The sequence below is a fragment of the Solenopsis invicta genome, chromosome 15 (assembly GCF_016802725.1).
Source record: "Solenopsis invicta isolate M01_SB chromosome 15, UNIL_Sinv_3.0, whole genome shotgun sequence".
Lineage (NCBI taxonomy): Eukaryota > Metazoa > Arthropoda > Insecta > Hymenoptera > Formicidae > Solenopsis > Solenopsis invicta.
Window position 1 is genome coordinate 8,572,322 of NC_052678.1, and position 12,670 is coordinate 8,584,991.

The window sequence follows — 12,670 nt, forward strand, 5'->3', positions numbered from 1 at the left end:
AAGATCGAGGGAAGAAGGAGGGAAGGAGGTAACCTTACTTACAAAAAAAAAGAGTAAATTGAGTAAATGTTTTTCTTACACAATCGAATTGATGGGTTTCTGTGTGTGAGAAAAGCGATTGCTCGAACTTTGATTTTTCGGGATACGATCGACACCGATCAACTACAACGAATGTCGCCTGCATGTGATTGTTCGACTGTCCGTGCGGGGGGTATATATATCACCGCACTGATAAATGATGAGCGCGCGAACGCTTCGAGAACGTGTGTGGCGCGTGATCCCTCAGGACGAAAGTCGCGGAATGCGATTTTCACGACGCACGCGGCGGCTTTCTCCCTCGTCGTTTTCGTGATGTCGTTCCACACAGGTACCTCCGCGACACGCTCCAACGAGAGACCGAGCGATACTGAAGCGCGGAATCGCGCGCGCGCGCGCGCGCGCGTAGACGCGCGGGAGACGCGCCGGATCGCGATGATATTGCATTAGGCGTGCCAACGCATATAAAGCTTAAATTTCGTTGAATCTGATATAAGTAAATAAGTGTACATGTACGTAGAGAAGGAGAGAAAAAGAGAGCGACAAAAAATGGACTTGCAAGCACAGCCACAGCTTTTTGGCTGCAAAGCTTGAGTAAATAAATGATTAGCGAATATTATAATATCGCATACACGTTTGATACTTAATCTATTTAAATAATAGAAACAGAATTTATATCTGAACTCTTTGTAAAAATTTGAGAACAAATTTTTCTATGTCGCCTATTCGTGTTAAAGCCATTCATATTCGTTATAAAATTTGACTGTATGATTGGCAATGAAAACTAAAGTTTTTAGAATTGCTAAAATGTTGCTGCTATAAATTCCATGTGCGATAAACATTTTAGCAGATACAAAAAAATTGCGATAAATTTTTGTTGCGACACCTAGAAATCTATTTCTGTCAATAAAATATCTTTTTTAGCGAAGAGAGGCAGAAACGTTTTGATTAAGCGTAAACATAACGATTAATATTTCATAATTATTATCTGCACATTGAGTTGTAATATACGTCGCAGTTTTTGATTTAATCCTCTTTACCTGGAAATGTTCTTTGAATGCTATTTCTACAGTATTATATATATATACATATATAATTTTCAAACGTATTACGTACCCATTACATTCATTGACAGAAAAAATTAATTGTAATTACGATAATTCAACTATAATTTATATTCAGTCATTTTAATGCCGATTATATATATAATTATTTTATCCATGCAAATTATAGCTATTAGTTATTATTATTACGTAAATAGTAAACAAATCTTTAAAAAAATATTCACTATAATTGTAAATGTTTGTCAAACATCATAAAAAATGTTTATTTTATTTTTACTATTCATTTGATATTTTATTAAATATTTAAAATTATCAAAATTTATAGTGAAATTTTTTTATAATTGGTAAAATTATAAATACAAGGTTATTATTGTTAAAATTATAACAGTATATAAAATCTACAAAAATGGAGCTTTTAATCAAAATTATTATTATATTATTCTAAAATCTTTATAAAAGAAACTTATATAGAATCTTTACACATTTTTTGAAAATAAATTTTCAGAATATTTATAAATATTTCTGATTAAAATATTTTATGTTGTGTAAACTCTTATAGCTCTTAAATCAACTTTAAATCAACTAAAACCGTCTTTTTTTGCTATGATAATATAAATGAGATTGGCTTGCTTTGTGAATACGCGAAAGTTAGTACCGTTTTTATTAGTGTTGCGTAATAAATATATGAGAAAGTTAATTACATACGCGTTAGCAACAAGGCGAAAATAATGAATAATAACGGAGTTTGCTCTCCTTCTTTTTCGAGTACTCTACTGCTAAAAGTCTACTAGTCATACAAGGATTAAAAAAATATATGCAAATCGTATAAACAATCCTGAGTTATAACAGAAATTAAAGTTCTATACTAATAAAAAAAAGATTACTAGATTCAAATAAATATGTTAGTACTATTCAAATAACTTATTTATATCAAACAAGTAAACATTTATTTGCTTGAAGTAAATATGACTAGTATAAAATAGTTGACTTATTTAAATCAATTTTTCTCTCAATATACATGACATTTTCAAGATGACTAATTTTTAAATATTTAAATTAAAATTTGCAAAAATTTTTCAAAAATTTAATGTAGTTTTTAGATTTTGTTTTCGTCCTTTATCACGCTTACATTTTATGCACATGTTTCAATGTATACTCGATTAACTCGCATATTAAATTAATTAACACTGAATTATATAAATAGATATTGATTCATCGTTTTTTAAATGGATAATTATATGCTAATAAAAATCTTTTTCTACGTTGTAAATACATATACATGCAGTAACTGCGTTCTAGCTTATCAAGTGTCGATTGAATTATTTTGCTGAAGCGACCAATATTATATGCACACGTACGTTTATTCTCCCTGTTGATAACACGAAAGCGTGAGGGTGCGCTCACATGGGATGCGAAACTGCGGAATGTTCATGATTGATAGCGGCTTCATTCCACCGATTCTGCTCCACTAAGATGTATTTTCCTATGTCCCATTGAACGAAAATTGCGGAATGCGCAATTAGCGCTGATCAATCGCAAAAGCCTTCCCGTAGATCACTTATATGAGATCTGCCGGAATAGTGTTTGTCATTGTCTTGCATTGATTTCGCATTTACAAGTTCCACTTCATGAAACATAGGAAACAAACTGATGATTGGAAATCACAAACACATATCCTATAACACAATATTATTTAATATTAAATAATATTCTTATAAATGTTAGATTTAATATTAAAAAGTATTATCTTGGAATATTATTTTAATATTATTCTAATTAAAAAAAAACTTTTTCGGTACTCACGCGTTGGAAACTCGGGATACGAAGGCAACGGAGAAGATACGAAACACGATTAAATACGACACGACTTCGTATCATGCATCGTATTCGACACGACGGATGTTGGCACGAACGCCCGACATTTCACTTCACTTTCGATACTCCATGGTTTCTCTTGAAACACTCGCTGCGTCAAAAACTCGTACGGGACGACGAGGATGCTAGTTGAAAGGCGCCACGACGCGCCGCGATCTTCCGCCGTGCTCCCTAACCGACCGACTGCCGCTACTGCGTAGCGGCGACGACAGTGGCGCAGCGGTGCGGCGCGGCGCGCAGGCGCGGCCACGCGCCAGTCACGCCGCTACGCAGTGGTAGCAATCGGTCCGGTCGGTTAGGCGAGAACGGAAGGTCACTGCGCGTTGTTGCGCATTTCAATTCGCATCCTCGTCGTCCCGTACGTGCTTTTGACGCGAGTGAGTCTTTTGAGAGCACCGAAAGTGAAGTGAAATGTCGGGCGTTCGTGGCAACATCGTCGTCGTGTCGGATACGATACACGGTGCGAAGTCTCGTGTCGCGTTCAATCATGTTTTGCATCTTCTCCGTTGCCTCGTATTTTGAGTTTCCGACGCTCGTGAGTACCAGGAAGTATCGAAGACGAAGGATCGCGCGTTCGTGCCAAGTGTGAATCAAAAGACGAATCGTCGTGAGGTGGATCTTGAATCTCGAATGTTCGAGAACGGCCGAGACGGAGTTGGACGAAGCGACTAGTGGCGAACGGTGAGTCAATTTGCACTCGTATCTACTGTTAATTGTTCCGTAATTCGGTATTCGCGCCTCGTCCTCATTGCGTTCGCGTGATTATCATTGGTACGACGAATCAATCTCACGAAAGCGGTTAGAACAGGAACAAACAGGAACGATTTGAAGTTCGTGTACATGCACTACGCGCTCTCTTCGCCAGGTGAGCCAACAGTCGTTCCGCAGTTCTACCACTCCGCATCCCATGTGAGTGTATCCTGAGAACGTAATGAAATAAAAATTATAATGAAACACCCAATATTTATTCTCGAATAACACGACAACGCTTTATTGGGTATTTCGTCATCTAAATATTTACAATTTACATTGTATTTTTGCCGGGTTTTTTTTTATATGTAAATAGGTTTGTTCTTTTAGTTAACAGGACGCTCCAGCAAACGAGCAAACTTATGAAAGGAGGGTTATGTTCGTACTTAGGCGAAACATCTAGAAACTGCTAGAAACGTATGCCGACTCCGCTTTCACCCCGGCGAGATTATTCTGAGTTCCATCAGACTTGGCGAGCATCGTTGAGGATTGGCTTATCGTGCAAGGAGCACGCTAAGACACTACGAGACGAAAATTCGCGCATATCACCGAACTACGTGCGAACGTAATTGTCGAGCTGCGTAGAACGAAAGAAAGAGGTTAGATTTCCAAGTTTGTCGGAATACATAACGAGCCTCGAGCGAGGAAATTGACGTGAACACAGCAAGCAGACGTATAAATTGCAAACTAGAGCAACGAGTACGAATTGCAAAGCAGCAACCAGAGAAATACGATATGAGCACTCAGCAGAGCCCGGCCGCCCTGCAGCAGACCGTCGACCGCGAGAAAGTCTACACGTGGATAATCGAGCTCTCTAATCCGGAGACGAGAGAGAATGCCCTCCTGGAGTTGAGCAAGAAACGTGAGGTAGTGCCTGACCTAGCGCCCATGTTGTGGCACTCGTTTGGCACCACGGCGTCACTCCTGCAAGAGATAATCAACATCTATCCGGCGATCAATCCCGCGACCCTCACCGCCTATCAGAGCAACCGGGTGTGCAACGCCCTAGCGTTGCTGCAATGCGTGGCCAGTCATCCGGAAACGAGGTCCGCATTCCTGCAAGTAAGTTCTTGCTGTGACTCGCAGCTTTCAACACGCTTAAATTTTTTTCTGTTAGGAGTAAGGAAGTTTTATTTAAAATAAACTCTTTACAACGGATACAAGTAAGTAATGCAGCAAGAAACCTTGTTTCATTGTTTGAAACCTTGCAAACATTGTTTGAAAAAAATTGGAAAACTTTGTTAAAAAAGTTTTATTTGATCTTTGATCGAATCAACTGATTTGATTCATATTTTGCCTCAGTGGAATTAAAGTTCTTTAATAACTATTGTTAAAAACAAAATTTGAAAAAGTTAAGCTGTTTCTGAAAAATCTTGCAGATAGACTAATCAATGGATAGCCTGATCAATAGTATAAAATTATGAAGTTTGTTTTACTGCACTACTTAATGAATCTACATATAGCAAAAAAATATATATCTACAAAATATTGCATGCATTTGCTTTCAGGCACATGTCCCATTATTTCTATATCCATTTCTTCACACTGTAAGCAAAACACGACCATTTGAATATCTTCGCTTAACAAGTCTCGGTGTGATTGGCGCACTAGTTAAAACTGATGAGCAAGAAGTGATCACTTTTCTTCTCACTACTGAGATTATCCCACTTTGCTTACGAATTATGGAGAGTGGCTCAGAACTGAGTAAAACCGTCGCGACATTTATACTACAGAAGATATTGTTAGATGACAGTGGCTTGTCCTACATCTGTCAAACCTACGATAGATTCAGTCATGTCGCCATGATATTAGGGAAAATGGTTTTGTCTTTGGCCAAAGATCCCTCCGCACGACTGCTCAAACATGTTGTACGGTGTTATTTACGACTCTCTGACAATGCAAGGTGAGTATCAAAATATGCGCGCGATACATTCTTAGTAATTCTGAAAAAACTTTAACGTACATTGATTAATTTTACAGAGCACTGTTAGCACTAAGGCAGTGCTTGCCTGATCAGCTAAGAGATAATACATTTGCAACATGTTTGCAAGAGGATGCTTCAACTAAGCATTGGTTGAATTTGCTTCTTAAGAATCTAGAGGCTGGTCCGCAACAGGGTCCGCCGACTCAACCAGGTCAGCAAGATCCCAGGACGATTGGTATGTCACCACTAACATCTTAAGTTATCCACTTTTTTTGATGATGATCATATTTGTCGTACGAGAACGAACTTCAAACAATTCAGGTAAGTCGTTCTATATCTTTTTTTTTTACGAAACGGTGCATAGTAATAGATGGACATGCTATCTGCATATTGTAATTATGAATTGTGCTGTGAAATCTAGTGATAAGTATATTGATTGGCAATTCAGTTATGATTGTTGTAAATATGTATAGACGCTTGTGGCGAGATCTACCAATTATAATCGGTTTGATTTCAATGGGCATGCAATTGCTCTTTGAATCAAGGCTATCAACTAATAACCCTAACAAACTTAGAGAAATCAAAACAAATTTTATACAAGCAAGGTATTATGGTATAGGAATTTTAATGCATAATATATGAAAATTATATATAAAAATTTAATGTGTAAAAAAATGAGGATTGTGTATAAAATTTGTGAGTGTGATTATCTATCAAGATAAATCAACTTTATTAATTGTTATATTTACGCTTAGATGCGCCGGATATTTTGGTAGATTTTACAACATTGATGCGTTATTCATTACCTAAAAATGTATGCCATGAATCAGTATTTAATTACGCAAAAAAAATCGTTCTTCAACAAAAATAGATATGCAGATATATTAGACTAACAAGGTTTGTTCTCTCTGTACATTATTGTCGGCCTAATTAAATAGGCAATATACAATGTGTAAAACTTTGAATCACTGCCTAGGTTTATATAGTAATTTACATAAGATTCTAATTTTCGCGCGTGTAACGAGTTGTATTCGAAGTTAATCCCACTTTGTATTGTGATTGATCGATGACGTTGCATTGTGTAGTTTAAACCATTAAGTCAGGGATGTGCAACTGGCAGCTCACGGGCCAGATTTGATCCATGAAGTTTTCCAATTTGGTCTGCGACATCTTGAACCGTAGAAAAAAATGAAAAATAAACTGAATTATTAAAGCGCATAGTGCCAAAATTTGATTTTAATGTATGCAGAACGATATACATGTATATATACGTAAAATATATTACTTTAATAATATATTTGATATAGATTTATAAATTCTATTTTTTATTAGTTCTATATTTAATTGCTGCGGTCCACAAAATCTAGTTGCGTTTCCCTATATTAAATTGATATTACGACGTACATATACAACGGCATCGTGTCGTCAAACGATTGCGAGTCGTAGTTTATAATAATAAATATAATTTTATCCTAGAGATATTGGGATTAACTTGAATACACGAATATAAATTTGACGTATACGATTGTATACATTTGCCCAACTGAACTAGCTAAGTAAAAAGAGAAATGACGGCTAACATTTTGAAGAAGCTTGCGTTACATTGTTCACATCGTTCGTCATTTTTGCGAGTTCAGCTTCATTCTGTAAGAAAAAGAAAAAAAACAAGGTGATAAGATTTCATTAGTGATAAGATTTCTTTTGATTGAGGATTGTGGAATTATATGTACCGCTTTTTGAGGATTTCTCGAGTTTAGAAGACCATGTATAATGGGTGTAAATAATTTTTTGTCCGCGCGACTGTACTTAGACGGACCTGTGAACCATGAGACCAGCAGGCCTACTAGAATCGTAATTAAAAAGCCCACCCACGTATACCAGAGATACGACATTCTGTACAGAAAGAAAGGTTGTTCTCTGAAAGCATAGTAAAATATTTCATAAATACGATACGATACGAGAGAAATCATTATGCGGTTCTTGTATGCGAGAACAATTTAATAAGTGTACCTGACAGCGGTCTCAATGATCGTTGTGAGGTTTCCGGCGGTATTTCTCAATGATTCGGTGCATCCGTCTACCGATACCGGTTTTACCGGGAAAAAAATTGATCCATCGGAGATCGCCGCTTGCGTACCGAACGAGATCCAAGCGACCAAGTTCAGACTAACCAGCGCACCGACGAGCGCTCCCTATTTGGATAAAAAGATAGAGATAGGATGGTTTCTTGGCGAAAGCAGGATTTCTTAGGATCGATTCGCTTATGTTGTAAATTTGTCACTGTAATTAACTGTCGAAAATTCTGAGATATCCTGACTGATATTATATTAAGATCTATGTAAATATAAACATATCTTTGAAACGAAATGTTAAGAAGTGCAGATAACGTCTAGACATAAACGATAGAAAGTTTAAGCTATATCTTGTCAATGAAATAAATTTGAAAGCGTTTGCGATGTATTTCTATTGGTTCTACGATCATCATCCTCTTACCGTAGAGTTGGCCATTGGAAATAGCATGCCCAAAGTGAACATCCCAAGCAAGGGTCCAGCGGTTATTCCCGACAAGCTTTTACCAGCCTGAAAAAAAGACCAATATGCTCTCACATGTGATAATGATGTAGATTAATCGGAAATTAATTTACACGACTGATTTGAACGCGATTGAATGTAATTATATGCGTTTACATTTTACCTGAATCAGACCGCTCAACTTTTCTACCATGAATACGAGACCTACGCAAATGGCTCCTATTATCACAACCGTGACTTTCATTATGCGACTCGCGCCGACGTTGGAAATTGGCTTACGGAGACACGGCTTGATCATATCTTCATAGATTACGCCCGACATGGAATTCAATCCGGTTGACATTGTGCTAAAAGTCGAGCGAGCGTTTTACATAAATCGCAAAAGAAAGGGAGCCTAGAGGGAATCTAGAGCATTATATGCTCAATTATATTTTAATATCATTATAGTTTAAAATTTGGCAAAGAATTTGCATTCACAAAGAAAATGAAATCAATCCCATATACATTAATTTAAATATATATATATGTACATATATATTAATTCAAAAAGCTAAGATCGTCTAAATTTCACAGTACCTCAATGCCGCACTGAATACACCGGAAACGAATAATCCTGGTAAGCCGGGTATTGCCTCTGACAATTCCATCACGAAGTACGGTAACAGCTGATCAGGCTTTCTTATTTGCTAAAACGCAATTTTTATTAACATTCTTCGAAGCGTTAATCTAAGAATCCGTATATAATCATCCGTGTCAATCATTATCATTCATCTTGGAAATTTATTAATTGGAATCGGAAATTTTGAGACGTTTCTCACATATTCGATAATTTATGAACTGCTATATATGAATTGCTTTATGTCGAGATCATTTTACCTTCGTTGTGACCGGATCGCAATCGTAAAAGGCTGCGTAGATGACGATTCCCGTGTAGCAACATAATGAGACAATAGTTATTATGCCTACGGCCATTATCATAATCGCCCTAGATACAAAAGGGGATTAAATGAATGACATGCGCCACCGTGCATTATGATGCATTTCTCGGGACTCACACATTAGACTTCCTCAAGTTCGGCATTGCCAGGCATCGCTGCACCATCGCTTGGTTCACCGAGCACGTGGCCAGCCAATTTAAATAGTTACCGACCACCACGCCCCAAAAAGTGTGCCTTATCGTAGGATCTAGATTCATGCTGATTAAAGTAGAAAAAAGATAGAATGGATATGATTTATTCAATAGTTCCCATTAACTTAATAGGACGGTAAAATTATGACTAAGCGTTTACTACGAAAGAAACGATTATTATGTATATGATAAGAATAATTTAAGTTAATTATAATAAAAAATGTATAAAAAGATACGAAGAAATTGCTGCTAGTACTTGAAGAACTCAATTCTCCCCGAGTCGACATTCCTTCTCCACACCTCCGCCACACTACCAATTCTGCCAGTGCCGAGTACGGCAACGGTGATAACGGCGCCGAACATCAGCACCGTCTGAATAGTATCCGTCCAAACAACAGCCTTCAAACCACCCTGGAATGGAAAATGTATTTTTTATATCTCGCACCAAGGATAACAGCTTTCATTTTTATCTATAACTGCACGTATCCTCTTATAAAATAAATAAAACAAACTTTCAGGAACACATTGTATTGCACATTCAAGTTTAAAAATATCTCTTTAAAAAAATCAATTCTTGAATGTACAAGCAGTATTCTTACCAGCGTCGTGTAGAAGATGCACACGGCGCAGACCATCAACGCAATCGTGTAAAGGTCCATTCCGGTTGCCTGATTGAAGGCTAGCGCCGGCACGTATATCACCAGCGGTATGTAAAGCAGCTGCAAGCACAAGATTGCTCGGCGTGTTGAATTGTTCGCGAGATCAACACGTATCAAGTTCAACGCTTTGAGAAATTCTCGATAAAGATACATTACATGCAATATACTGCTCAATAAAAAGATTTAGCAGCGATTTCGAGAAGAGATTAGCAAAAACCTTTACGGACAAAAGACAAAGGAATAAATTCCGAATAAGAGAACTTGCTTTAAAAAATTAAGGAATTTTTAAGAATCAAAAGTTTTTATCTTTATTTATTTATTTACTTATTTAGCATAGACAAACTTACCATCTTGATGATGAAGATAAAAGAACCCATGAGCCTGACCACTCGATTGAACCTTAATTCCAGATACTGCAAAAAAAGAGTTACTAATTGTCAAGATTCGTTATTATTAAAATCATTCGTTACCTCGTAAGATGATGTAATTTGGAGTCCGTAAAAAACTGGCAGGTATACGATCGCCATCGTCACTGATACGAAACTATCCGCGATCACGACACACCATAATTGCGTGCCGTAAACGTACATTTCGGCCGGCAATCCCAGCATCGCTATGCCCGACACGTAGCTGCAATTTTACAGAGTCTTTAAAATTACTCACAATCGTGCTGCATTTAGATAATGCAAATTTAAACGTCTCTAATACCCAATTTATTTCTGACAAATAAACGACCAGTCGATTGTCAATCGCAAACGTAACGTTGCAAGTTAAAAATAAATATTCAGAAGGGATAAAAATAATGTTGTCTTATTTAAGAATTGATTTTTTATATTATCTGATTTAAGTAATTTTAATAATTGATGTTCAATGTATATACATAAATCAACGGTAAAAACAAAGATTATATGTATTCTTTCATCAAAAATGCAATCTCACAGTTTTATTAAGGAGCGTGTCATTTAAATCATACCAAGAAACGTACTCAATCAAGAAATACATCGCAATCACAATGACGTCAAGATGACGTCAAATGACGTCATTTTAACTGCGATATGTTCCTTGGACAAAAGTAAAGCAATTCATACAAGCAATTACCGTCAATAGAACATTAGTGACTTATGGCTAATATGGGGTGCTCTTAGAACGAATTTTCTTATCCGGGTTATTCCGACACGTGGACCTGTGGCTATTAATAATTAGAATCTTAACTGAAGAGCCTTGACAACCAATTGAAACGATCACCTAACGTGCCCTATATATTTCCGGTTCACAAAACGGTTCCTCTACCACTGTCCTATATTTTCGTATTTAATAAACTTGTGTACATTCAGAAAAAAATTTGTTAACTAGATTATTTTGTTTGATACATTAAAATAAACATTTAATTGATTCAACAATGATTTAGATGCATAAAAAAGATATAGTTCATTCATCGCCCATTAATTTTTAATCAAGAATGAACTAAATCAACTCAATATTTAGTTGTGTGCATTTAATTAAATATTCTAGTTTTCCAAGTTTATTTTTTAGTGTAAAGTTAGGAGTTGTAAAATTAATTAATTAAACTTTTATAAACTTTTTCCTAAACTTTATACACACTCAAAGCATAAAACGATTTTAAAGTCTCGAGAAACATTTGTTTCTAATTATTCGAGCTTTTTTGATACTGATAAAAATTAAAACGCTTGGCAAAGAACAAATTCTTACCTTGCTATCAGTGACATGCTTATCGGAAATATAGACATCTTCTGGCCACCTACAAGATATTCTCCTACCGCGTCCTCTTTCTTCCTAGATGCATAACACTGATAGACGCCTACAAGGGCAGATACGCCTAACATTCCGATGAACACTATCGAATCGACCAGGTCGAACGTTCGCCGATTATCTGTCGTATCCATTGCCTCGAATTTATCAAACAAAAATTGTCCCGATCAAAGATATTCACATTCGATAGATTTTATCTATTGATGCCACCGTGAACATTACGGCACTTTTTTGTTATTTAAACTTCAGAAACTTGAAAAGTAGACTTGTAAGAATTCGTAAATTGGCACAAAAGTTTAAATTGCAATTATTTCTCGTCACACGCGAGTTCTCCAACATCCTATGAAATATTACGAGCGTTAAATCCGCACTTAACACCGATATTTTGAGAGTGAGAAATCTTAAAAATCAGTTTGTAAAATCTATAAGAAATTTAATTTCAAAAGGCACATAGAGATAGAAAATATTTATTCCAAATTTATTTGTTTTATCATAAATTTGATAGATGTACAGACATTCATGAAACTCTATCACACTCATATAAATCCATTTGTACTCTGTAGAATTAGAGAATCACGTAACACAGAGATACTTATTAAATTTTTTAAAACCACATGGAAACGCGAAAAATTAAGCAAAACTTGGTCGAGAACAATTAAAGTCAAATTCAGTATTTTTACAAAATAGTCGTAGTTATAATCCCTTTGATTTCGTGCGATTACCGTGATTTCGAGATTGCGCGACGATGCGACGGCGAGATTACGGATGTACCGCTTCTTCTGCGCGCACGAAACGTCTGTGACGGTGAAAGAGCGATGCGTTAAACGCAGCTTCACGGGCCACGATTGAATAATTGCGGATTCTCCGCCGCTCCGCTGCTCCATATCGCCCTCGACCACCGCCTTCCGTGACGGTACTTGTATGAGTACAT

General features: G+C 36.5%; 2 protein-coding genes across 6 annotated transcripts; one reads left to right on the forward strand and one right to left on the reverse strand.

Moving 5' to 3' along the window:
• Positions 1 to 3,250: 3,250 nt before the first annotated feature.
• Positions 3,251 to 6,895, forward strand: LOC105197138 (CCR4-NOT transcription complex subunit 9). 4 transcript variants are annotated; one of them, XM_039458111.1, is made up of 5 exons: positions 3,251 to 3,656; positions 4,056 to 4,324; positions 4,417 to 4,787; positions 5,234 to 5,628; positions 5,706 to 5,907. In XM_039458111.1, the coding sequence occupies exons 3-5, from the start codon at positions 4,461 to 4,463 to the stop codon at positions 5,905 to 5,907; spliced, it is 924 nt and encodes a 307-aa protein (XP_039314045.1). In that variant the 5' UTR covers positions 3,251 to 3,656; positions 4,056 to 4,324; positions 4,417 to 4,460. The 4 variants fall into 4 exon arrangements, with proteins under 4 accessions (XP_039314045.1, XP_011161675.1, XP_025991546.1 ...); XM_011163373.3 differs by having other exon boundaries at positions 3,252 to 3,656; positions 4,056 to 4,787; positions 5,706 to 6,895; XM_026135761.2 differs by lacking the exon at positions 3,251 to 3,656 and adding an exon at positions 3,720 to 3,884 and having other exon boundaries at positions 4,056 to 4,787.
• On the reverse strand, positions 6,504 to 12,662 carry LOC105197139 (sodium-coupled monocarboxylate transporter 1). Of its 2 annotated transcripts, none has more exons than XM_039458108.1 (13): positions 12,462 to 12,662; positions 11,680 to 12,079; positions 10,440 to 10,599; positions 10,317 to 10,382; positions 9,910 to 10,029; positions 9,567 to 9,721; positions 9,237 to 9,377; positions 9,058 to 9,166; positions 8,758 to 8,867; positions 8,345 to 8,528; positions 8,143 to 8,229; positions 7,660 to 7,841; positions 6,504 to 7,566 (listed from the first exon to the last, which is right to left on the reverse strand). In XM_039458108.1, exons 2-13 carry the CDS (start codon positions 11,871 to 11,873, stop codon positions 7,269 to 7,271), a joined length of 1,806 nt encoding a protein of 601 aa, XP_039314042.1. In that variant the 5' UTR covers positions 11,874 to 12,079; positions 12,462 to 12,662; the 3' UTR covers positions 6,504 to 7,268. The 2 variants fall into 2 exon arrangements, with proteins under 2 accessions (XP_039314042.1, XP_039314043.1); XM_039458109.1 differs by lacking the exon at positions 12,462 to 12,662 and having other exon boundaries at positions 6,504 to 7,293; positions 7,380 to 7,566; positions 11,680 to 11,873.
• Between the last annotated feature and the right edge of the window lie 8 nt (positions 12,663 to 12,670).